The following is a 27,415-nucleotide window of genomic DNA, read 5'->3' as shown; positions in this document are numbered from 1 at the left end:
TGTAGTGCTATATATGCCAAAGAACGCTGGGAGTTGTAGTTCTCAGATGCCAGAGATTGCTGGGAGTTGTAGTTCTCAGATGCCAGAGATTGCTGGGAGTTGTAGTTTTCAGATGCCAGAGATTGCTGGGAGTTGTAGTTTTCAGATGCCAGAGATTGCTGGGAGTTGTAGCTTTATAGCTGTCAGGGCAGGCTAGGGGTTCTGTAGATGTCAGTGAATGCTGGTGGTTGTAGTACTATAGCAGTCATGCATTGCTGGGAATTGTAGTTTTATAGCTGTCAAGGAAGGCAGATGCCAGGAAATGATGGGAGCAGTAGTTCAGTAGGTCTCAGGGCATTCTGGGATTTCTAATTATGTAAATGTCAGGGAATCCTTAAAGTAGTAGCTCTGTATCGTTCAGGGCATGCTGGGAGTTGTAGTTCTGTTTTAGTGAGTAGTAGCTCTGTATCATTCAGTGAATTCTCCAGTGATATTCTTAATTTATATAGCACCGTCCTATTCTGTAGCGCTTTACAAATCATAGAGGGCATCACACGGAACTATAGGAATGTGGGCCCTGCTCACAAGAGCTTACAGTCTATGAGGATGAGGGGGTGACACAAGTGCTTACAGTCTATGAGGATGAGGGGGTGACACAAGTGCTTACAGTCTATGAGGATGAGGGGGTGACACAAGATCTTACAGTCTATGAGGATGAGGGGATGACACAAGAGCTTACAGTCTATGAGGATGAGGGGTGACACAAGAGCTTACAGTCTATGAGGATGAAGGGGATGACACGAGAGCTTACAGTCTATGAGGATGAGGGGGTGACACAAGATCTTACAGTCTATGAGGATGAGGGGTGACACAAGATCTTACAGTCTATGAGGATGAGGAGGTGACACAAGAGCTTACAGTCTATGAGGATGAGGGGGACACAAGATCTTACAGTCTATGAGGATGAGGGGGGTGACACAAGAGCTTACAGTCTATGAGGATGAGGGGGTGACACAAGAGCTTACAGTCTATGAGGATGAGGGGTGACACAAGATCTTACAGTCTATGAGGATAAGGGGGGTGACACAAGAGCTTACAGTCTATGAGGATGAGGGGGTGACACAAGAGCTTACAGTCTATGAGGATGAGGGGGTGACACAAGAGCTTACAGTCTATGAGGATGAGGGGGGTGACACAAGAGCTTACAGTCTATGAGGATGAGGAGGTGACACAAGAGCTTACAGTCTATGAGGATGAGGGGGTGACACAAGAGCTTACAGTCTATGAGGATGAGGGGGTGACACAAGAGCTTACAGTCTATGAGGGTGAGGGGGTGACACAAGAGCTTACAGTCTATGGGGATGAGGGGGTGACACAAGAGCTTACAGTCTATGAGGAAGAGGGGGTGACAAGAGCTTACAGTCTATGAGGATGAGGGGGTGACACAAGAGCTTACAGTCTATGAGGATGAGGGGGTGACACGAGCTTACAGTCTATGAGGATGAGGGGGTGACACAAGAGATAACAGTCTATGAGGATGAGGGGGTGACACAAGAGCTTACAGTCTATGAGGATGAGGGGGTGACACAAGAGATAACAGTCTATGAGGATGAGGGGGTGACACAAGAGCTTACAGTCTATGAGGATGAGGGGGTGACACAAGAGCTTACAGTCTATGAGGATGAGGGGGACACAAGAGCTTACAGTCTATGAGGATGAGGGGTGACACAAGATCTTACAGTCTATGAGGATGATGGGGGACACAAGATCTTACAGTCTATGAGGATGATGGGGGTGACACAAGAGCTTACAGTCTATGAGGATGAGGGGGTGACACAAGAGCTTACAGTCTGAGGATGAGGGGTGACACAAGATCTTACAGTCTATGAGGATGAGGGGGGTGACACAAGAGCTTACAGTCTATGAGGATGAGGGGGACACAAGAGCTTACCGTCTATGAGGATGAGGGGGTGACACAAGAGCTTACAGTCTATGAGGATGAGGGGGGTGACACAAGAGCTTACAGTCTATGAGGATGAGGAGGTGACACAAGAGCTTACAGTCTATGAGGATGAGGGGGTGACACAAGAGCTTACAGTCTATGAGGATGAGGGGGTGACACAAGAGCTTACAGTCTATGAGGGTGAGGGGGTGACACAAGAGCTTACAGTCTATGGGGATGAGGGGGTGACACAAGAGCTTACAGTCTATGAGGAAGAGGGGGTGACAAGAGCTTACAGTCTATGAGGATGAAGAGGTGACACAAGAGCTTACAGTCTATGAGGATGAGGGGGTGACACAAAAGCTTACAGTCTATGAGGATGAGGGGGTGACACAAGAGATAACAGTCTATGAGGATGAGGGGGTGACACAAGAGCTTACAGTCTATGAGGATGAGGGGGTGACACAAGAGATAACAGTCTATGAGGATGAGGGGGACACAAGAGCTTACAGTCTATGAGGATGAGGGGGTTGACACAAGAGCTTACAGTCTATGAGGAAGAGGGGGTGACAAGAGCTTACAGTCTATGAGGAAGAGGGGGTGACAAGAGCTTACAGTCTATGAGGAAGAGGGGGTGACAAGAGCTTACAGTCTATGAGGATGAGGGGGGAACACAAGAGCTTACAGTCTATGAGGATGAGGGGGTGACACAAGAGCTCACAGTCTATGAGGATGAGAGGGTGACACAAGAGGTTACCGTCTATAAGGATGGGGGGGGACACAAGATCTTACAGTCTATGAGGATGAGGGGGGTGACACAAGAGCTTACAGTCTATGAGGATGAGGGGTGACACAAGAGCTTACAGTCTATGAGGATGAGGGGGACACAAGAGCTTACAGTCTATGAGGATGAGGGGGGTGACACAAGAGCTTACAGTCTATGAGGATGAGGGGGGTGACACAAGAGCTTACAGTCTATGAGGAGAATTCCATAAAGGAAAATAGCGCCAAAATGTCCGAATCAACACTTTTTTTTGCCATTTTGCAACACATAAAAATTTGAATTAAAAAGTGATCAAAAGGTTGTACCGTCCCCAAAATGGTAGAAATGAAAATGTCATCTCATCCCGCAAAAAAATGACACCTACACAGCTCCGTACACCAACGTATGAAAGGGTTATTGGCCGCAGAGTAGAGCAAACTGATGATTTTATTTTTTTTTTGTACAAAAGATTAAAAATTCTTTAAAATCTACTAAAACACAGTAAAACCAATATGAATTTGATATCTACGAGATTACACTGACCCAAAGAATAAAGGAGAGGTGTCATTTGGAGCCATAAAAACAGGTCCCAAAAGAAAATGGTGCAATTGTGTGTGTGTGGTGGTTGTTGTCAAGTTTATCGCATTTGGAATTTTTTTCCAGCTTCCCAGGTACGGAATAGTAAATACTTCCTACGGAAGTTATGAAATTTTGGGATTGAAACATGGTTTCGCAAAAAGGGCTGTGTCCTTAAAGGGTTAAGTAATTTTAATATATTTGTTTATACAGCTTATGTTATGGCTGTTTACAGTAACCTGTGATAAGTGGCTCTGGAAGGGGTTAAAATCTGCATTGTCTTATTGCGCTTCACAGCCACAGCTCAGCTTTATTATAGCACTGCGGGTGGAGACTGGTTGCTATGGGTAACTGCGGCGAGCGGCTGTGTCGGGCACGTGACCCTTCCCGCTCCCTGACGTCGCCGCAGGCTTTGGAATGAATGGGTAACGCAGGAGGGGGCGGGGCTCATGTGACGATGACGTCGGCAGTGACGTTGAGTTCCAGGAAGTGGAGTGCGTTCGGCGGAGCTGGCCGTTGTTGTTGTTGTGGTGGTGAGGAGAGCCCGGCGCGCCCCCGGCACCGCGTCTATCCCCCCGGCGGCCCACAGAGGCAGCAGGTAAGCGGGCGGGACCGGGGGTTAGTGCGTGTCATTGCGTCCTGCCGGGCTGTGCATAACCGGTGCCCGGGGTATCACAGGCCTAAGGCATGACAGGAGCCTCTGTGCCACTGCCTGCAGGGGGACTACAACTCCCAGCATCACCTGTCACCTCCCAATAATATGTATAAATGGCAACTTCACCACCACCTGCCGGCTGATAACTGCGGCCAATAGCTGCAACTAGACAAACTGAAGGAGAAACTATTTTGGGGCATTTTGAGCCTAGAGCTAGGGTGGTATTCCCCTTTAAGGTGATGATCGGGGACTGTTCACACTGCTTTGTACTATATTGCTCTGTATACTGCACCATAGTATACAACACGAGGTCTTGTATGTGTGTACTGTATACCTGTGCCGATCTATGTGTCTCCATGGTAACAGACAACAAATACATTCTGTGTAGCCGGATCTGACTGTTATCAGTCCTCCCTTGCTGACCTACCTCTGGCCTGTAGTATGGGAAGGTAGAGGACACATGGAGGTAGGTACAGATGTTAGATCAGACTCTGGGGGGATGTTTGTAGCTGTAGAAACAGATAACAAATATCACTTCTAAATATTCATTGACACCTCTGGGGTAAGAATATAAAGACACATACACATACATACCTCACTCCATCTCCTGTGTCACTCTGGTACTTCCGGACCCTGGACCCCAGAATTTATGTGGGGTTAAAGGACCCAAATGAGCCAATGACTGGCCTCCTTGGGTACAGGACGTTGTTCCCATTTTCCTGTGTTGTCCCCTGGTCTGAGTCCCCAGTCATTGGCCATATAACACTGGAGCTTCTGGTTTGCCGCAGTGGCTGAAACCCGGAAGTACTGGAGCGATGCAGAAACTAAGAGCTGGAGTTAATTATGTGTCCTGTTTTTATTCCATATGAATGGAAAACCCCTTTAACTGAAGATTGTGGCAGCCAGAAGGCTGCGGGAGGAGTGGAGAGCTGCTGTTATTACAGAGGGTATCTAGGCTAAAAATATTCAGAACGTGTCTAGAGATGAGTGATGTTTGCATTCAGGGAACGTCCACACGTTCAGTTTTTGATGCCCAAACCAGGAGTGGAGTGAAAATATAGGAGTAGTACCACTTTTTAATGATAAGTCCTCACCCGTAAATGATCCACACCTGCGACCTCAGAGTACGGCCATGCGATCTGGTCCCGGGTAAACAGCCAGTCCAGAAAATTGACGCCCCTAGCAACCAGCTATGGCTATGATTGGCCAGGGAGACACATCATAGGCATGGTTAGTAGCATGGCCGAACCCGAATGAAAATGTCGGGTCCACTCATCGCTCATTTACTAAGAGTTCGCGGAGCGCATTTCCCGTCGATTTCCGTTTTGCGCTGCATAGCGCTGGGGATTGTGTCACACGCTATCGGATTTTGGCACATCGGCGCTGGCTTGCACGTAACACAAATTGGGGGTGGCGGGCCGTCGGACAACCCGACGGATTTGGAGAAACCACTGAATTTAACATTTCAAATTGTGTCGCAAGACACGCACTTACAAGCACTGGGAAGAAAAAGGTGAACTCCGGCAGACCTCAGCGCGGAAGTGACACATGCAGGATATCGGGCGCATGAGCTACGTGAATCGCGCCGGACTTCATCTTCGTTGGATCGTGACAGGACCAGGTAAGTAAATCTGCCCCAATGTGTCTATATTATAGGTCGGCAATATGATATTGGTGGGCTTACAGCACCCTTCCAGTTGGTTTAGCAGGACACATATCTGAACCACTGCTCCATGAATTAAAATGAACAGGACCCCTGTTCTCATCCTCTATAGGGGGGTGTAACATGCATTACTTCAGCAGTCTGGTCCCCCAACAATTAGATTGTATCCTCTACAGACAGAATAAGGAGGTACAATTTGTCCTGCAAAAAAAACAAGCCCTCATCTGGAAAGGCAGGAAAGGGAAGGCTTCATCTGGAAGGGGTTATACAATATTTAGTGTTTTGTATTGTTTTATTTTCATGCAGATCTCAGGTTCTTCTATCGATTGTTACCCTAAACTGCAACAGATTTAGGCAGCATTCACACGTGGCGTTTGCGTTGTGTTTCGAAATGCGACGCGCAGACTGCTCATGTGATCACCTATTGAGGTAAGTTTGCATCGCGTTTACTAAGTATGATGCAAGATCACAATCTTACCTCAATATGGAGATTATGCACTGCCTGTTGTAATGCCGCCTAAGGTCACATGCGCGTGAATGTGGACATTTTTGGCGTGGGGGGCGCAAAAAAAAAAGGGCATGTTAATTTGTTTTCATGTAAGTCTGTACATCTACAGGGTGCAGTACAGTACACGCTGTATACACTGCTATGCGGAAGGAATATAACTTGTAAGATTCCCTTTACTTTTCTATATCCCGGACTCCAATGTAAGATCGGGATCATAACTCCTGTCACCAAGTGTGTTGTCTCCTTCTAATCCTGCCCTCTAAGCAGAATAGTAAAAGGGTTTTATGCCAAGATGACATCAGATGTTCCTGGCCAAATAGAATCCCTAGGAAACAGCCTCTCATTGGCTACAGTTGTATCCACCTCGTTCCTAGTTTGCTACAATGTATCAGCCCAGTGTCCGGGCTGGGATGCTTGAATGGATGCAGTTTTATCTACCTCTCAGCTCCTGTAAGTGTCCATTCCTTTACAATCAGTAGGGATCTTATGAGTGACACAGGTAAGAATTGCTTGCTGCAAGCCTTATTTTTGGGTACCCCGGCATTGTAGCATATGTCCTTTTTATTTTTCTGTATACGGTGGGGGAATAAATAAAATGCCTTTCTATCCCATTTTGCCGTTCCTTCTCATATGTTTATGCCCCACTGGCTCACACTTGTAGTGATCTCGCATTCACACCATGTGACTGCTACAACCAATCACTGGTCTTTCAACAGGTCAGTCATGGTCGCTACAGAGAGCTGTAATTGGCTGCTGTGGTCACATGCCATGAACAAGACATCTACTACTGACATCAGCCAAGGGGGTAAAATATGGGATAGAGTGGGAATGGTACGGACAATCCCTTTAAAAACGTTATGGAAATGCTGTCAGATATATTGTATAAGAAAGGTAAAAGCCGTTCTGCTATATAATTTTCTTCTTTTTAGGGTGATTAACGGTGCATTCACACTTTGCTTTTAATACATACATACTGTAAAATACTGTTAACAAACATGTGCGTTAACACAATGTCAACACACACATTAACATCACGGGTGCATTTTTTAACTCAATGTAATTGGGCAAATCTCTCCATCTGTTGCATTGAATTTTTAAATATATGCGTTATATGCAACGTGTGAATACACCCTAAGGGCAATCTGTCACCAGATTTTACCCCACTAAACTAACAGCTCTCTCAGGGGGTTAAATGTAATTTCTAAATTCCCTCTTTTAGGTAGCATCTCAGCTGTTAACTTATAAAAATCCCCCCCAAAAGTCAGGCAAATATGACTCGTCACCTCTTTTTCACATGAGATGAGTCTGGTTTAATGGTTGCAAGGGGAGAGTCACTTCATAAGCCTCTATCTTTGGTTCTATAGTACCTAGAAACATGCTTCTTGTGCCATATTAAAGACTATATATACAGACAGTTAAAAGTAGACAGGATCTTCATCTGCTGCTTGCATTTCCAACTATGTATTTAGCTCCCAAATATATAAGCCTGATGTGATTTGAAAGATGAGATCCCTATCTTTAATATGTCACATAAAGTATGTTTCCAGGTGCTACAGAACAGAAGATAGGGGCTTCTAAAATGACATTTCCTTCAACAACTAAACTTGACTCGTCTCATGTGAAAATGAGGTGAGAAAAGTCATATCTGTCTGACTTTGAGGGAGATTTTTTTATTTTAAATAGGTAAACAGGTGAGATTTCACATAAGAGGGTATTCTAGAAAGGACATTTGATACCCTACCTGTTTGTGCTAATAGTTTAGCGGGGTAACACTTGATGACTGGTTCCCTTTAACAGACAATGGCCACTTGTGCCCAGTTCTGTCTGTGACGGAGTCCTGCGCCCTCTCTATCATTGTTACCTCCAGCCTGTCTATTTTTAGGCTTTGCATGCCTGGCGGGTCGAGGTGTCGTCACTGATGTAACCACAGCCAGCGCACAGAGCTCTCCTCAGCACTAGTGCTTTTTGTTGTGGGGTTTAAGGGGTTAAAAGGTGTGCCCGTGTCACATTGACACTCCGCAGCGAGGAAAACAAACGGGCATTTCCTTGTGTAAAGGTCAGCGGAGCCGCTCGCTCACTACATAAACCTGCTGAGGTGCGGGCGCACCATGAGTCAGGCCCCCGCTACATACACGGCTTAGTCACAGATTGTCGCACCACGCCCCTGCTCTCTCACTTCGGCCTCCCCTGTAGGTGAATTTAAAGGTCATGTCATCTTTTCCTTCGCTGCTACTTTTTATTTTTGGGTTACGCTACCTCTTTTTTTTCCTTTTGTGAGTAGCTGACATTGCTGTCACATCCATACATCCATTATTTCTCGTAGTCCTGTTTCCATGAGAACTAGAACTTTACTACGATCGGTCATATACAAAAATAAAATCGTTGATTCAGCGGTGACGGACCGGACCCCTCCCCGACTGAGGTGTCTATGAGGATCTACCACCGATGTCATGGCATGTGGCTAGGGTGTGTGGAAGATCTCTGATAGTGTGAGCGTATCCTTTACTATTTCAGGCTAAAGGGGTCCCTGCTATTAGGAAAACCCCTAAAAGGATCCGTATAAAAATAGATTAAAAGCAGCCATGCAGAGTATCCAAAAATATGCTGGAAAAACTTTCACTTTATGACGTGTGTGTGTGGGGGGGGGGGGTTAGACATTCGGACAATCTCTCAAATAACGTTTGACTTGTCCAATGTTTTACAAAATGTCAGGTATTTATTAGGTAATTGTACGGCCACAATATCTACAGTCATCAAACAATCCGAGCCAAAAAGTAAGACGTCAGCGGCTGCAAAGCTTCTGGCGATCGTCCAGCGGAGAAATCTTTGTGGATTGTTGTCCTGGCGCTGACAGGGGAATGCATCAGCAGTGCTGACCTTTTATTCTGCCTCAGCTATTTCCAGATAAAGGTGGTATAGTTAGTAACTTGGTTCAAAGCGTAAGAATTGAGGCGGTGCCATTGTATAGGCTTGGGGTTATGGGATCTTGAGACTAATCCACAAGAAAGGAGATAAAATTTGGTCAGATGGGGTCCAACTTGTGTGATCTTCGATGGTTAATATAACAGCAGCCAAAAGTCCTCCTTGTGAATGAAGCCTCACCATTGCACAGTTTGGTCCTGTAGCTCATAAGCTTGATACAGACTGAAAGATGAGATTCTTGCCTTTAATACAGCACCAGCAGCATGTTTCTAAGTGCTATAGAACCAAAGATCTGGGCATCTGAAATCACAACTTGGCTAATCTCTGTTAAAATATGACTCTTCTCTGCTCATTTTTTTTTATAGGTAAACAGATGAAATTTCACATAAAAGAGGGAATTCTAGAAAGGACATTTCATCCCCCATCTGAGGGGGCTGGTAGATTATTGTGGTAGTCCTTTTAGGACGTTAAGGATCAATGTACTGATCAAGGTTCCAGAACTTTTACTCCCCCTTTTCTCTTATTTGTTGGGGGTCTCAGCAGTCGGACCTCTAGCAGTCAGTAACTTAGAGGTAACAATAGTGGGACAATAAATTTCCTCAGTCATAGACTATGCATTTTGTGCTTTCTACGGGACCCCATACTGTGTATTAGATCACTGTCTCTTCTGTATATTATAATCCATGAAACCAAAGGAATGATCCAGCTCAGATCCAGGTAGATTGCAGCATAAAACGAAATCTTTATTTAGACCATTTTAAAAGAGACATGGGAACAGCAAGGAAAAATCCAACGCGTTTCAGACGCTCACGGCGTCCTTAGTCATGGATAAAATAACAATTCACAATGATGGTATTTAACAAAAAGAAACATGTCATGTGACCAATAAGCCCTCCTCCGTGGAATAGAAAAAATGCAATTAAGAAGACCAGCAGCTGGTGTGAATGTATCAACGTCATGGGGCTGTGCAGCCAATCAAGATCCTCAAGGGGAGTGGTTTAGTGGTTAGAACCAGCGGCGAACAACTTCACCATGGCAACCATCAAACACACTACGCTGCGAGGTAAAAATCTGCGGAGAGTCACTATCGCATAATGGATGATCAACAGGGTAAGATTAATCATGAGCATAGTATCAGCATATATGAAGGAAATTGCTGGTAATAAATACCCCACTTTGGAGTTTAAACATAAGAGCATTTGATAGAAGAAATGTATAAAACACATATGAAATACAATGGTGATATTTACCAGGAAAATCATATTTTGTGATCACTAAGCCCTCTATCGTGAAATAGGGGAAATGCAATAGAGAAAACCAGCAACTGGTGTAAGTATGTACATGTAACAAAGTAAGATTAAATGTAAACATGAATGTAAACATAATGTTGACATATAAACATAAATGTAAACATAAAAGGAAACATGTGTTGGTTGTACCACACGCAAATTTAAAACCAGAATTTTGGAGCACCTGAATGATATCTCAGGATCAGACTCACGTAATATTAGTGGAGCGTCAACCCATTTCAAAACCGCTCACCAGAAACGTACCTGTAATTTTACAGCTTTTGGGATAGAAAAAGTCACAGTTCCTAAAAGAGGAGGTGACATTAGGAGACTGTTATTAGATCGTGAAGCTTTTTGGATTATGCAACTGAATTCTATGTCACCTTTTGGCATGAACATTAGAAATGAAATTATGCTTCACTACTAACAATCCCCTTTTCCTCTCCTTATTTTTCATTAAAATAAGTCTGTATTTTGTTTCCTTCCTATTACGCCTGCTCACCTCAGCCAGATGATGATTGATTTTATCACATATGCTTCATATGTTCTTCTTATCAAATATTTCCATGCCTAAATTCTTTAATGTCGCATGTGGGGTACTCATCATCAGCAATTTTCTCCATACATGTTAACATTATGTTTACATTTATGTTTACATGTTAACATTTTGTTTACATTTCAAATCTACATTTAATTTTACTTTGCCGAATATCCCACATGCGACAGTGACTCTCCGGGGATTCCCATACATGTTTCCTTTTATGTTTACATTTATGTTTATATGTCAACATTATGTTTACATTCATGTTTACATTTAATCTTACTTTGTTACATGTACATACTTACACCAGTTGCTGGTTTTCTCTATTGCATTTCCCCTATTTCACGATAGAGGGCTTAGTGATCACAAAATATGATTTTCCTGGTAAATATCACCATTGTATTTCATATGTGTTTTATACATTTCTTCTATCAAATGCTCTTATGTTTAAACTCCAAAGTGGGGTATTTATTACCAGCAATTTCCTTCATATATGCTGATACTATGCTCATGATTAATCTTACCCTGTTGATCATCCATTATGCGATAGTGACTCTCCGCAGATTTTTACCTCGCAGCGTAGTGTGTTTGATGGTTGCCATGGTGAAGTTGTTCGCCGCTGGTTCTAACCACTAAACCACTCCCCTTGAGGATCTTGATTGGCTGCACAGCCCCATGACGTTGATACATTCACACCAGCTGCTGGTCTTCTTAATTGCATTTTTTCTATTCCACGGAGGAGGGCTTATTGGTCACATGACATGTTTCTTTTTGTTAAATACCATCATTGTGAATTGTTATTTTATCCATGACTAAGGACGCCGTGAGCGTCTGAAACGCGTTGGATTTTTCCTTGCTGTTCCCATGTCTCTTTTAAAATGGTCTAAATAAAGATTTCGTTTTATGCTGCAATCTACCTGGATCTGAGCTGGATCATTCCTTTGGTTTCGTGGCTTCTACTCGTCTGGGGCGAGGACCCGTGCTCTCCAGTATTCAGCGTTCCACTCGTGGTTTGAGCTGGACTTTCCTTTGCTTCCATATTATAATCCATACACGTGTCTCCTCTGCGGGGATTCCCTTTATCACCCACCTCTGAGATGCTGGCAGAGTACTGTGGGTCGCCTCGTCTTTGCCCATGGAGCCAATGCACATGCTTGTCTCCTGATCCTTTGCCATGTGATGGGGAAGCGCTGATCTCCCCTGCACCATGTATATTACAGTAGCAGAACTCCAGGGCTTAGTACAGTTGTTCCTGGAAGTTGCTGTCACATTGATGTCACATGAATCTTGCAGTCATAGGGTTTCAACATCAAACTCGCCCTATAAAAGCAGTCGTATGTAATGGCAGATGTCCTGGTCAAATGACATGCTGAGGAGAGGCACGGGACATGGGGAGGAGTAGTTGGGAGTGGCCAAGCTGGACACGCCCCGACTGATGCCAGGTAATAAGATAAATTTGATTTAGGGTGCAGCCACACGGGGCGTTTTCGGACCGTTTTGAAGCGCATGCGTTTTTGTATGTTTAGCTGGTGTTTGGCTGGTTTGAACCTGATTGTCTTCATTTGTAGTACTGTAGGCATCTGTGAAACGGATTAAAACCAGCCAAACGCACGGTAAACATACACAAACGCATACGCTTAAAAACGGGTCAAAAACGCCCTGTGTTTGGAGGGCTCTGTGGGAACCTGTCACTAGCTGTATTCATGAAAATGTGCTGACAGGTTCCCTGCTTTGTATATGTTTGTTTTCCTCTCGGTTGCATATTTTTGTAATTCGGTTTATCAGCTTTGGAGTCTTTTAGTATTATATCATCTCTATTTCCACATTAGATTCCAGTGTTTTCCCTTCTTTGCCTCTACTGCGGCGGCTTATAATTATTGGCCGTCTCGTGGCGTGAGTCAGATGAGAAGTATGTCCCAGAGTTTCCTCTGGAGCTGTCAGATCCCCCCCCCCCAGTGCTGAACTTACTATATACTGAAGGTGGGTGCTTAATATAAGTTGTTTTGGTTGTTAACCATTTGCAGCCTTTACCCATCAGTTTCCAGTTTATATAGTGCAACAGCGCAGACACCAGAACACATAGCCCAGAAATCACAGATATAACTTGTATACGAGTTCTGTATCTGAAATGTAAGGTGCAAGATGAGCACTCTCCTCCGTATTGTATAGCTATGAGTCACTAACTCCTTGCATTCCGAGTTTATCCGCGTCCTATCCGTTTTTTATTTTTGTGGATGGCACACTAACCCAGTAATTTCAGTGGCCCCATTCACACGATCTGTATGGAAGCTGTGATACAAACTTGTAGCAGGTCCTATTCCTGTCATGTGTGTGTGGCTAGAAGGCAATGCGAAAATTGGGTGAAAATTTGGGTAACACAACCGTGACCTTTTAAAGGTGTTGGGACAAGCTACTTCCATTTTTTTTTTGTTTTTTTCTATACGGGGTTCCACAAAAACTGATGACCCATGTTGCAGGCAACAGGTAATGCAAAAACGGATCATGGGTTCATTACTTGTTGTCCGTGAGTCTGATACTGACAACCTGACCCCCATTTATCCGACCGCTTGTGTCCCCCAGATTCTGACCCAGAACTGTCCCTATATGCGGCCTCTCCTGTGAGTGCACATAATCCGGCCATGTAAGCACCTAGAAGCGTGACCAGCAGATGTGTTTACTGTGCGTTTTGCCTTCCGTATAAAATTCCCCTAAGCCGGACAGGAATGGTATGTACCGACTCCTCGCTGGTGCCGAGCCCGTAACCATCGGATTTCTCTTGCCTCACCGCAGCGAGTGATCCCCATCCAACTTTAGTTTGTTTATTATTTTATGTATTTGTTTGTCTTGTTTTACCCCCATGTAAAACTTTTTATAGACGGGGTCTTTATTAGTTTTTGTCGTTTGTTTCTTGTGTGAGTGCGGTTGTGCACAATGTTGCTGCATCAGGCTTCCCATAGTTATAAATACATGGGGTAGGGGGGGGACTTCCTTATACACTACTATAGTTTGGAGCCACAAGCACGTGGGAGCCGGGGGAGTGTTGGTCTGGGCTGTGGGAATGCGAGCTCTGCAAAGCCTGTAAACAGGCGATGAGTCAGGGCATAGCTATGTCACCCAGCCAGGAGGGCCTCCCTCAGTGTGTGAGCCAGTGGGTGTACCCGGGCAATGTCTTTACACCGATCAGGGCCTCCTCCTGCCTATTTGCTAAGCCTTAAGCAACGCAGCCGGTCACCATCTCTACACAAGGTGAGACTGCAACCTCCCGGAACGTCAGATTCCATGGATTTGTTCTTTGTCATTCCCCCTTTTGCTAGGGAACAGGGCACGGGGAGGACACATCAGTCGTCCTGACACTCACATGGACCCTGCGCAGTCACAACATGGATTTGATTTGCGACGTTGAGTAAGCAGATGCTTGTCTGGAAGCAAATGTCCATTCACTTTTATCCTAATATCCACTACTGATTTCTAGCGTTGGGGCTTCTGCTTTATCTAAACTATCTCTGGTTTTTGAACTTTTTTTTGTAGGTTTTTGTTTAGTTTTGATTGCAGACTGTGAAGCATTAGGCAATGTAATGTTCTGTAGGAATTGAGGAATCGGTGCAGGATATCGACCCGTTTTAATCTATCTAGTGCTGTCCAGTGTGTTTGCAGGACGTGTTTGGGATTCATAAAAAAAAAGGGATGCATGTTAAAGGGGATGTCCACTTTATTGAAATAATTGATATTGTTTGTGTAAAGAAAAGTTATGCAATTTAACAAAATACTTTTGTGTATCAGTTTCTCATTTTCTAGATCTCTGCTTGCTGTCATTCTATAGGAAGCTTAATTTTTTATTTCCTGTAGATATTAACCGGTCCCTGGTCGTGTGATGTCATGCAGGTGCACAGCTCATTAAATATCCCTAGTCAGGTGATGTCACACAGGTGCACGGTTTGTTATATCCCTGGTCATGTTATTTACACAGCTCTGATTACTCTGTGTGATATATAACGAGCCATGCGCCTATGTGGCATGACAGTACCAAGGATTAAACGGGCCATGTAGCTGTGTGACATCACATGACCAGTGATATAATGAGCTGTGCACCTGTGTGACATCACATGATCAGTGATATAATGAGCTGTGTGACATCATGTGACCTGGGATATAAGGAGCCGTGCACCTGCGTGACCTCACATGACCAGGAATATAACGAGCCGTTTACCTGTGTGACATCACATGACCAGGGATATAAGAAGCCTTGCACCTGTGTGACATCACATGACGAGGAATATAACGGGCCGTGCACTTGTGTCACATCACATGACCAGGAATATAACGGGCCGTGCACTTGTGTGACATCACATGACCAGGAATATAACGGGCCGTGCACTTGTGTGACATCACATGACCAGGAATATAACGGGCCGTGCACTTGTGTGACATCACATGACCAGGAATATAACGGGCCGTGCACTTGTGTGACATCACATGACCAGGAATATAACGGGCCGTGCACTTGTGTGACATCACTTGACAAGGACCTAGTTACCATCCATTGGAAGTAAATAAAGCTTCCTATATAATGACAGCAAGCAGAGATCTAGAAAAAGATTTGATTAAGAAAATATATTGGGGAATTGTACAACTTTTCAATACACAAACAATATCAAATATTTACTGAAAGTGGACAGCCCCTTTAAGCCTTCATTGATTGTTGCAGCAATTCTGTAATGTGTGACCCTTGGCCTGAAGGAGTTTTAACCTATTTCTGTCTGAGAATGGGATAAAAACCTAAAAAAAAAGCAACTCTCCATAATAACCTTCGCCTCTCCTGTTCCAAAGTTTATCGGTTTATCGTGTAACAGCCGGCTGTGGCTTCCTGTTCCCCTCGATATACAGGAAATGAGTTCTCAGCCAATCATTGGCCACGATGGGCGATCCTATCAACCAGTGACGGGCCTGGCAGGCATTTGCTCAAGACCCGATCAAAAAATAGGGTCTCGTGGGTAAATGCTGATTTTGTTTTTAACCCATTCTAAGCCTATTTTACTCACAATTTCCGAAATTCAACCCCTTTAAGAGCGGTCACAGGATTGTCCATTCTGTAGCTGGTAGAAGTCTGCATCAAAAACCTGGAAGAGGATGAGACGAAGTGGATTTATCCCTCGTGATCGCAGACTGATCACAGAGCGACGTGTAACAGGAGCCGTCATTAGATAGTTAGCGCACGGCCGCCGCTTCATCCCACGGGCGTCCCGCTGAGTATCTGAAGAGATCGGACCGGATGAAATACCCCTCCCCCCCCCCTCCCAAGAAAACAAGACCTGATAATCTCCTTGTTAATGAAAGCGACGCCTGTGATCCTCTCGTCACGCGGTCACTGCGAGCGCTGTGCGTCGTTATAATGACTTTCCTCGTGGCTTTATTTATTTTATGAATTTCTGATGCCGTATCCCTGCGCCCCGGGCTAATGCTTTCTGAACAAACTAGTGGGGGGGGGGATGAAAACTTAATGCCAATATACAAGGGGGGAGGTGATAATATGGAAGACAATGTTACTACAAAGTTATAGTAGAGGGCCTTTATTATTATTATTATTATTATTATTAATATTATTTATATATTTTTTTTATTTTATATATATTTATTATAATAATTTACAGAGTAAAAAAAATAATTCACAAATAATAATTAATAAATTTATATATTAATTTTTTTTTAAATTATTTATTCATTTTTTTTACTCTGTGTGATCACATTCCCCCACGTCCTGAGCTTCCGGGACACGTCCTTTCATCTTTTCGAGTGTTTCTCACCCCTCCTCCGAGTCCCCACCCTCCTCCGCTCCATCAATGAAACTGTTTGGCACCGTCTTTGTTGGACTTGCCCTCGAGTCATCCGCACACTTGGACCCCCTTTTTTTTTTTTTCTTCTTCTTCTTCTTTTTCTTCGTCGTCTTTTGTCTCCATGGTTACAGTCTCCAAGTTGGCCGGTTTTTGATGGTTTCCATGACGACCATCCTTGGGAAATCTGTGGTGTCTCAGCTACATTTTCTCTTCTTCTTTTTTTTTTTTCCCATCAATGATTAAAGTGTCGGGGGTTTGTAATACAGCCGTGTGACATGTCGTGGGGAGGCACGGATCCGGTTCCGGTGTCGTTTGTTTGATTTGCTGGGAGATTCCGAACCTACAACTGCGCGATCACTGCAGGATTTCATGACGTGATTCTGCTGACTGGGCAGGTTTTACGAGAAAAAAATACACACCCTTTAATTTGACGTCTATTGCTTTGACTTTCGGTCGACCGCCGTTTGCCGAAACTTTATATTTAGGCGATTCTGTGTCATTGTGCATCTCCATGGTGAGTCCGTATTGGAGGGGATCATGTTGTTCAGTCTGTTAATAATAATAATAATAATATTATTATTGCCTAAATGAATGTAAATGATGTGACATTTCTAGAGCCTGATAATAATTGTAGCCTTTTGTTTCTTTCTAGTGGCTTTTTCTGCACCGTTCTGTCCTGGCGATTGTTTACAGGTTATGACGACTAATCTCAAACCAAACAAGGCATTAAAGGTAAGAGGCCAAATTTTTTAAAAATGTAATTTTAGTTCTAGGTGTGAATTATGTAACGGAAAACTACCATTAAAATCCTTTATGATGAACCAGGGACACTTACTGTTAGATCCAGGCACCGTGACAGCAGAAATCTGCTTATAGTTGTTGTCAACAACCTCCTTCCTTCTAAAATCAACGGTTAAAATTATGCTAATGAGCAAAAAAGGAGTTACCTGATCCCGCTCCGTGCTGCAGCTTCACTCTGTGCAGGAGCACTTCCCCCTTCCAACGTGTAAGATTACATTAGATGCAGGGAGACATTGTAACACCCTATGAAACTACAGTACGGGGAGGCTCTGATAATACTCTATGGAGCCCTATGGGCTCTTTAGCATAATTATAAAAATTGATTATAGACGGAAGGAGGCCGTGGATAACAAATATAAGCAGATACCACAGTCACAGTGTCATTATCTATGAGTTATGTCCCTGGTTTATCATGATGGATTTTGATGGTAGATTTCCTCTTCAGCTCTTATGCACAGTTTGTGTTAAAATCGTAACCAACACGGCAGCACTACGAAATACTATACGTGTTTGCCACTTCTAGCAAAGTTTAACAGGGTAAAGTCAGGTGCACACAAATGCATGTTGGTCTGATCCCACAGGCTGCACCCTGTATACAGAACTGCAGACTGCAAGTCCTTGCTCACTAGTCCTTTCTGGAAGTCACCGCTGGGAGTTATAGGTCATGTGACCCTAGGCCAGCAGCACATGAGGCTTCCTGTGACGTCCTGTGTCCTGCTGGCTTCCGGCGAATGGAGGGGGCCATGGAGTCATCACTGTATGCTCACCCCCTCCACTCCCATATCAGTGGTCAGAGGGGCGTCCAGGAAATTCAGAGTCCAGCTGCCAGGGTGGCATGTTTGGCAGGGTAAATAGAATATGAGTGACCCTACTAGGGCCTTCTATGTGTTTGCTATGGGGCATAATTTAAGTGGGCAACCCCTTTAAATTAGAAGATGGATATTAGTAAGACTTATAGAGATGGGTGCAGGATCACAATACTTTGGCCTTGAAGATGGACACACCCTTAAAATGTTTTATAGGGGATTTCCCGAAAAAGACAAATTTCCCAAAAACAAAAATCCTGGAAATGTCAATGCGCCATGTACCAGGCCATATATGGACAGCGATCCGACATTGTCCTGGAAGTGAATGGAGCGGTGTTCATGCATGGAAAAACACACAAGATTCGGGCCCCACTTTCATAATGATTGGGGGTCCGAGTGGTCAATGTGTAAGAGAAAAGTTGAGTTTGTGGGAAAATCCCTTTAATGAATCAGACGGCAAAATATGCAACGAGACAGGAACTTCCATAATGATTAACAATGGAGATTTACAGCTAAAAGGCAAAGTTCAGGAGAAGTTCACAATAGTGTAGATGGGGCCGAAGAGAAATGTATCATCCAAACTAATCAAAGGGAACCAAATAGGAACAGAAAACGAGAACATTTTATCTGGATCCTCTACAGCTCAAACATCGTCTGCCAAAGCAAGGGGAAAAAATTCTTGAATATCAGTAGAATCAGGAATTTTCCTTCTGGATCTGGAAACTTTTTCCCAAAAGCCTGTGACTATCTGCAAATAAACTAGAGATGTCTATATGGAGAGAATGAAAGTAGTGGAATTGTCAAGGGAAAGGGTTATATTGCCATTAAATGTAGTGTGTCCTCCAACCTTCAAGGGTGGGAAGGCGGACAAGTGCAACAGCCTGATCACAGAGGGGCTAGGGTAGCCATTCAGACTTATTAGAATCATTTTAAAAGTTGATTTTAGGAGGAAGGAGGCCATGAATTATAACTATAAGATTATTAACACAGTCATTGTGCCTGGATCTATTTGTGTTGTATGATACTGCGCATGTGTATTTGTAATGACGTGTAATGACTCTAGTAAAAATATGCTTAAAAAAAAAGTACACGTAACCTTAAAGGGGTTGTCCAACAATGTAGTAACTTTATCACTTTTCCTCCAGGTAAAGAAGGAGGCGGGAGAGAACGCCCCAGTATTAAGCGATGATGAGCTCGTGTCAATGTCTGTGCGGGAGCTAAACCAGCACCTCCGAGGTCTCACCAAAGAGGAGATCATCCGCCTGAAGCAACGTAGGCGCACATTAAAGAACCGCGGTTACGCCGCCAGCTGCCGTGTCAAGCGCGTCACCCAAAAAGAGGAGCTCGAGAGGCAACGCGTGGAGCTGCAGCAAGAAGTGGACAAGCTGGCGCGAGAGAACTCCAGCATGAAGCTCGAGCTGGACGCTCTCCGGTCCAAGTACGAAGCCCTCCAGACCTTCGCCCGCACAGTCGCCAGGGGCCCCATCACCCCGACCAAGGTCGCCACAACCAGCGTCATCACCATCGTGAAGTCCGCCGACTTATCATCGGCGTCCATACCCTTCTCTGCAGCGTCCTAGTATCCAGCGGAGAGAACTGGACGCCTGTTCTGTGAGGGACATTATGGGATTCACGTAATCTGGTTTCTCGGTTCTTTCCTGCCTATTCGGAGGTTAGGCATTGCCTTTTATTCCATAGCCCCGCCCCCCCGACATGACGCACGCAGGTTCACGACACCGCGGCCTTGTCGTAATTCCACCGGGGAATATGTCGCGTCGCGTTGGATGAGGTTTATTACTATTTGTAGGACTAATGGATCGTCTCGGACCCTTCAAAAACATCACCTTAGGAAAGTGACGGGGGAGGGGGACTGCTGCGATTTAATTTTTGTTTTTTTCCAGTTTTTTTCTTTAAAAAAAGAACAAGACCTTCTCTTTACTTTATGTAATAATTTATATATGGCCGATGTTGTGTGAGGATTGTGGTCAGCGCCTGTGAAGTTGAGAGGTGATTTTTGCATGTCGTTCTGGTGGGATTTTTTTTTGTTTGTGTTTTTTGTTTTTTTTTAATGGCCTTTGTAATGAAACTCAGGATATCCTTATAATATTGAAATGTTCTGTGTGGGGGGCGTCTTATGTACCCCTTGTGATGCCACCCAGCAGCCATTGGGCAAAGCGACTCGATGAGGTAGATTTGCTGGTGGCCCAGTGTCCTCTGTTGGCTTTTTACTCCATTCAGGGATTTCCAATGAATTTCCTAAATCCTGCTGGAAGTTTTTACACCCCCCCCCAAATTGTATTATTGAAGCCCCCCGGCCAAAACTGATCTGTGTTGTGCCGTGTACAAGACCGTAGGATGGGGAGTAAGACTTGATATTGGGGTCTTGCCTTCGCCATAGGCATGACGCTATGGGGGAGGTATAACATGACCAGTCTTAAGACCACCCATACACGTCAGATATCGGGTCTCGGCTCGTCTGAAAGATCAGGTCAAATGAATCGGGAGATGAAAGTGATCAGGTGGTAAAATTGACTACGCCCAATCCTTCAGTAAGAGGAGTAGTGGGCGTAACAAATACACATAAGGAGGTTGGCCCAAAATCTAATATGAATGGGGACCTTTACACCAAAGTCAATTAAGGTAAATTGGTCAAGACATTTGCTGAGTTTTTGACTTTCTAGGAATCGGACACTGCACTTTCCACGATTTCTAACCCGATTTCGGGTCATGGGTCCCTTGCGTTTAACTCTTTAAGCCTTGCGCCAATTTTACTGGTGAGAAACGGGATAAAAGTTTCAGGTTTTGGACTATTTAACACTTCAAAATTGACACAATTGGTATGAAATATCAACCCCACATTTAGCCGGAGCGCTTCTTTACAGATGATATTTCGATGGGCTCGGTAAGTGTGATCCGTATGACAAGCAGGTGTATTGTGCTGTAGGTCGTATTTCGGTAATTTTTTTGCTACTTTATACAAGTATTGTTGGGTTTAGGAGTTGCTCAACCCCTAACCTTTTGTTTATCCCAAAAGTATTGGACAAATCTCCTCCTGGCGCTTTATGTTGACGAGGCGACGAGGTTGTGTTATCGTAGTGTTTGGCACTTAGTAGGTGTTAGTAGTTTTGTAGGAGACTTTGACCACTGCTGCGTCGGCAGGGAAGGAATCGGATGCAAGTCGTCCAGTAGATTAGGCAGAATGTGTACACGGGATGTAATGTTAGACATTATTGGTGTTTTTGGCAAGTTTTTGGAAATGTTATACAGGTGCAGATGGCATAGGATGTGAGGACGGGCTGTATAGTGATGGATTCAAAATCCCCTCCCCCCAAATCTGAGGTTTTTGTTGTTGTGATGTTTTAGGAGGTAAGGGCTCGCGAGTCAAATTTTTATTTATTTGTGTTCACGTCTTATAATTTCACCACCACCAGATCTACATCAGAAGTCGCACCCGCTCCACCCCCCCATCACCCCCCACCTCCTGTTCACTTTGCTGCTCATTATTGACCATTCATATCAGCCCCGACCCTGTGACGGCGTCGCGGGAGCTCAGGGTGCGCTCTCCATGGTCCCGCTCTATGATGTTTATATTGTTTGTTTTATGACCTTGCGACTTGCATTCACATTGACTATAATCATTTCAGGAGCACTAGACTCACGGCTGCTATGAAAAGGGCTGTTTTTAATGTATTTATTCGTTATTTGTTTGTTTTTTTGTTTTTCTTTGTGGTAGGGGAAATCCATGTTGTCATGTGACGTCTTCTTAAAGTGGTTGTCCACTTTCAGAAAAGAATTATTGTAATGAACAGTTATACAATTTTCCAGTCTAGTTAATCAATTCTTCACGGTTTTCTAGATCTCTGCTTGCTGTCATTCAACAGGACGCTTCATTGTTTACTTTGTGTGGATACATACCGGTCCCTGGTCATGTGATGTCACACAGATGCACGGCTCCTTACAGTAATCGGTGCTGTCTGATACAACGAGCACCTTTTTGACATCACATGACAAGGGATATAAGGAGCCATGCACCTGTGTGACATCATGTGACCAGGGATATAATGAGCCGAGCACCTGTGTGACATCACGTGACCATGGATTTAACGAGCCGGGCACCTGTGTGACATCACATGACCAGGGATATAACAAGCCGTGCACCTGTCTGACATCACATGACCAGGAATATAACGAGCCGTGCACCTGTGTGACATCACGTGACCATGGAGTTAACGAGCCGGGCACCTGTGTGACATCACATGACGAGGGATATATCGAGCCGGGCTCCTGTGTGACATCACATGACGAGGGATATAACGAGCTGTGCACCTGTGTGACATCACATGACCAGGGATATATCGAGCCGGGCTCCTGTGTGACATCACATGACGAGGGATATAACGAGCCGGGCACCTGTGTAACATCACATGATGAGGAATATAACGAGCTGTGCACCTGTGTGACATCACATGACGAGGGATATAACGAGCTGTGCACCTGTGTGACATCACATGACGAGGGATATAACGAGCCGGGCTCCTGTGTGACATCACATGATGAGGAATATAACGAGCTGTGCACCTGTGTGACATCACATGACGAGGGATATAACGAGCTGTGCACCTGTGTGACATCACATGACGAGGGATATAACGAGCCGGGCTCCTGTGTGACATCACATGAGCAGAGACCACTGTTTATCCACAGGATGTAAGCATAGAGGCTTTCTATAGAATGACAGCAAGCAGAGATCTTGAAAACTGTGAGGAATTGATGCAGAAAGTATCTGTTTTTTTCCACAGGAAGTATGACCGGTAGGAATTTATTGGAAAATTGTACAGCTCTTTATTATACAAATCAATATCAATTATTTGCAGATAGTGGATGGCCCCCTTGTTGGTAACCACACACATTAGATCGCTGTTACCCATTGTCACGTGACAACTACTGTTTACCCATGGGTAGAGGGTTTCTGTGATGTCACCGGTGTATGATGTCATACTATACCAGTAATTAGACATTTCTCATATTTACAACGTAATGTGCCGTAACATGATGTGATAACTGGACATTTTCTTAAAGGGAAACCTCAGATATGTCATCAGTATCTGACCGGAGGGTGTCTGGCACCAGCATCAATCCAAAGCTGTCACCGCCCTCCAGCAATTTTTATAGGCCTGTGATGTCACGTCTGTTGGTCGTATGACCCATTGCAAGTCAGTTGTACTCAATTGACCGGCGCTGACCTGTGATACCAAATTCAGCCACTTTACAACGCACGGCGCTGTGTCACAGTCTGAACAGCGCACTCTCTCCCTTCAGCTGACCATAGGGGGCGCTGCGTGTCAGACACCCTCCGATAATATCTGGCGTATAATTGCCACTTTTTGGTCAGATTGAAAGCCACATATCACGGCAGCGTACGGACAAACTCAATAATTATTTTTGCATGCATAAGTTTTGTATGTTTTTTTGAAGGTGTCCGAGTCATATCCAATATGTATTTTCGGGGGCAGATTCCCCTGGGAGATATCACAAGGCTTGTAATAGTTCCCGATTGACGACGCTGGGGAGGTCTCAAAGACGGCTAAGTTTTATAATAGAGGGGATAAAATTCTCCCTTCTTCAGTCTGACAAGTCCCGCGCAGTCCGGGACAGACGTGTGTATGTAGCCGAGCGCCAGGTCCTCGTGTAGCGATACATGACCGGAAGGAACGCAGCGTACGGCAACCGCAACAAGGAAGTTTCTACTGTGTTTTTTTTATCTTATCCGATTTATCTATTTATTTGACGTGTGCCAAAATGTTATTTTTTTGGCTACGAAATTGCTAGCCCGAAAAAAAATAAAATAAAATAAAAGTGACTCCTCTCCTCCTTCCCTATAGGAGGCAGATTAAGCTAAAGGGAGAACAGGGACCTGGGCGTCGCGAGGCTGTTGATACCATGGAAATGGTAGGTAATCCATATTGGATATCCATAAGGAACATAAGGAAATTATTTAAAAAGAGATAAAATAAAATTTTAAAAAATTTTATCGTACAGAGTTTTTTTTTTTTCCTTCTCTTTAACGGGGAAAAAAAATATATAATTTTTTTTTTTTTTTTTCACGTTTCGAAAATGCAGTTCTTTATCGGAAGACGAAGCGAACGTTCTGTGGGTTACTGTGAAAATAATCTTTTTTGGGGAGTAAAGGGGGTAAAAAATCCTAATCTCTCAATCTCTATCAGACAGGATTGCAAATTGTGTTTTTTTGTTTGTTTTTTTTTAAATAATAATATAAAAGTTTGTGAACCCTTTGCATTCTGCGATTGCCTACGAGTTCTGGGATTGGGCTCTTGCGGTGCACAGGGGGTTAATGTTCTAATTGTTTTCTCGTTTTATTCTGCACAAGTGTTTTTTTAATCTATGGGTTAATATTTCATACGTGTTTCTGTGTATATGCTTTAGTTTTTATGTATGTTTGTACTTAAAGGGGTTGTCCTGGGTTGGAAAAACAGTGCCGCTCTTGTACGGTGGTGGGAAGTTGTATTGCAGCTCTGTTCCATTGAAGGCTGCAGTACTGCACACAACCTGTGGACTAGTGAGGCGCTGTTTTGGAATGGAAGGAGCCATGGACGGCACCTTTAAATAAATTCTTCCCATGGTGACCCCCCACCCAAAAAAAAAAAAACACTCCTTTTATCCCAGAATTTCTCTGGATGTATTGTCTATTGAGATAATATACAAATATATGGTATTCATCACGTCAAATCCTAGAAGTTCGGCAAACCCCCTATTTATTTTAACACGTAGCTCAGCCAATTCATGTTCTTAGCTGCTTTCCTCTCTAAACAGCGTCACACAGCGCCCGCAGGTCGTATGCGGTATTGCAGCTCCTCTCTTTTCATTTCAGTGTAGCTGCAGTAATAGACACAACCCATGGACCAGTGCCTGAACCTGTTTATCTGAACCTGTACAACCCCTTTAAAAAAAAAAAAAAAATGGCAAGGGCTGGATAGCAATTGCTGGACTCCCGTTTGTGGTCGGGTCCGTAGGATTAAGGTCGAAACTTGGAGCATTGAACCTTTATCTATTGTTGATGCCAGCTACACAAAAAAAATGGTCGACTGCAATTTTTTGGTGGGGATTTGGATTCGGTTGTGTTCACAAAAAGACCTCGAAAAGGCCAAATGGAAGAAGAGAACAATCCCTTGTTTTTGGGACCCAAAGGTTTCTATTAAACGTCAAGTGATGGGGGCCGACTCTCCCGAATGGCTGGTAAAGCTCAGAGAAGACGGAGTCACATGACTAAATGGTGGGAGTGCTCAGAGGAGACTCCCCTGGTGGGAGGGGACTGTTATTACCCTATTCTGCATATCGGGGGGGGGGGGGGGGGGGAGGTCACAGGTTCCCCTATGAGAATGAATTGCACTTGCAGTATTAACCTATGTCCAAGGTTGCCTTAACGTTCACGTACTTCACTCACTTGTCGTATTAAGTGATGCCGACCGGTGGGGGGCCCAACACCCCCCCCCCCCCCCCCATCAAAAATCCTTAACATGTCGTATCGATTGCCCCTCTGTATTTGCAGACATTGTGCTATCATGTGTAGTCAGTCTATGCTGCTGTCCAGCACCTTGATGACCAAGGCCCACGCGTTTCTGTGCCGCTCTGTAACACTGGTCCAGGGGCTAACCTGCTGCATCTTCTTCCACACTTCTGTTCTATGACGTGTTTGTATCAGCAACCTTCAGGTATCGTCGCGTGTAGTATCTTCTACCTGTTGTATCGTATCACAGTGTCTACCTTCCACATCTGTATCTTATCTGTTAGGCGGCTCTGGTGGTTACTTCTAGTATTCCAACAAAAGATTTGTCCAATATATCCACCGAACAGCTCATATACTATAACGTCACGGACCGATATACCTCCCCCTCCCCTCCCGGCTACTAAATGGTGCATTTGCCTTAATCTTCAAGCATCTATTTAAACCACCACAACCCAATCGCCCAATGTTTCAGTGTTGTAGCTGTTGCCAGTCAAAGCGAAGACGCCACCACGAGTGTATTTTTTTTTTTAGGTGGGTTATCCGATTATGTCGAAACAATGTCGCACCTGTCTGTGCCTGTGTCTGTGATTATAACGAAAAAAAAACAATAACGATGCTCACTAGTCATGTTTAGAAAAATTAAAATGCGATTAAAATTTTTGTTTGTTTTATAAAAAAAAAAAAAAAACTTATCAAATGTTTAGAAAAAAAAAAAAAAAGTATGTACTTTTTTTTTTTTTTTTTTTAAGTGAACAGTGATTGTACGGTGGAAGAGCATTTACGATGTTATATTGCACTTGTTTGTAAGCGTGAAAGCACCCGTCTTATCGCTTATTCCCTCACCCTTCACAAAAACAAGGAAAAAAAAATTTTAAGGAAAAAAATCCTCCATTATTAATTTTTTTTTTTTTTCCCTTCAATATCCGGAGCTGTAAAATTCTGTAACCTCAGCTGGATGTCAGCGTAATGTCACAGTCCATTATTTTACCTCTTATTACTATTTTTTTTATGCTGGTTTTTGACAAAAATGTGATTTTTTTTTTTTTTTAATTTCAAATTTCAGCGTCTTTTAGGTTGAAGACACAACCACCGAGGCAGTCGAATAGCTTTGTACGCTGATCAGACTAGAGGTCATTTGTAGGGTTCATCGCCTCCTGATTCGCCTGTGGTTTTTATTCAGTAGGCCTCATTTCAATATTTATTTTTATTTTATTTTAATTTTTTTCCTGTGCTGCTTTCTTTTTTATACATATATAAATATATTTAAAAAAATTGAAAAAAAAAATTCAAATAAAAAAAGTAAATTATTGGGATATATCCAAGTAATTGTGGATTTATGTTTGTATGTCGAAGACCGTAATCCTGTGTACTGTACGTGTGCACCAATTTCTCCTTATCTGACAGCCACAAAGTAATTTATTGCTGTATATAATACTGCTGTGACTGGTTTTGTACCTTTCCAATAAAGAGTTCTCATTGAAAGATCGGGGGGATCGGTGTGATTTTTTAAAAATTTAAATGGGAAAAACTTGGCTGCTATATTCCAAAAACAGCGCCACCCTCTGACCATGGTATGTGCTGGTATTGCAGCTCCACTGTACAGAGGTGAATGAA

At 43.8% G+C, this 27,415-nt stretch overlaps 1 protein-coding gene across 6 annotated transcripts; it reads left to right on the top strand.

Annotated features, from left to right (window-relative positions):
- Nucleotides 1-3,664: 3,664 nt before the first annotated feature.
- Nucleotides 3,665-27,286, top strand: MAFK (MAF bZIP transcription factor K). 6 transcript variants are annotated; one of them, XM_072120378.1, is made up of 4 exons: nucleotides 3,665-3,858; nucleotides 5,885-6,007; nucleotides 17,322-17,401; nucleotides 19,422-27,286. In XM_072120378.1, the coding sequence occupies exons 3-4, from the start codon at nucleotides 17,366-17,368 to the stop codon at nucleotides 19,854-19,856; spliced, it is 471 nt and encodes a 156-aa protein (XP_071976479.1). In that variant the 5' UTR covers nucleotides 3,665-3,858; nucleotides 5,885-6,007; nucleotides 17,322-17,365; the 3' UTR covers nucleotides 19,857-27,286. The 6 variants fall into 6 exon arrangements, 5 of the variants coding, with proteins under 5 accessions (XP_071976479.1, XP_071976477.1, XP_071976478.1 ...); XR_011849321.1 differs by lacking the exons at nucleotides 3,665-3,858; nucleotides 5,885-6,007 and adding an exon at nucleotides 14,094-14,241 and having other exon boundaries at nucleotides 19,422-24,225; nucleotides 26,865-27,286; XM_072120376.1 differs by lacking the exon at nucleotides 5,885-6,007 and having other exon boundaries at nucleotides 3,666-3,858.
- Nucleotides 27,287-27,415: the final 129 nt, after the last annotated feature.

The sequence above is a fragment of the Engystomops pustulosus genome, chromosome 8 (genome assembly GCF_040894005.1).
Source record: "Engystomops pustulosus chromosome 8, aEngPut4.maternal, whole genome shotgun sequence".
NCBI classification, from domain to species: domain Eukaryota; kingdom Metazoa; phylum Chordata; class Amphibia; order Anura; family Leptodactylidae; genus Engystomops; species Engystomops pustulosus.
The sequence above is the reverse complement of the archived record's forward strand: the minus strand, read 5'-3'. Positions and strand labels throughout refer to the sequence as shown.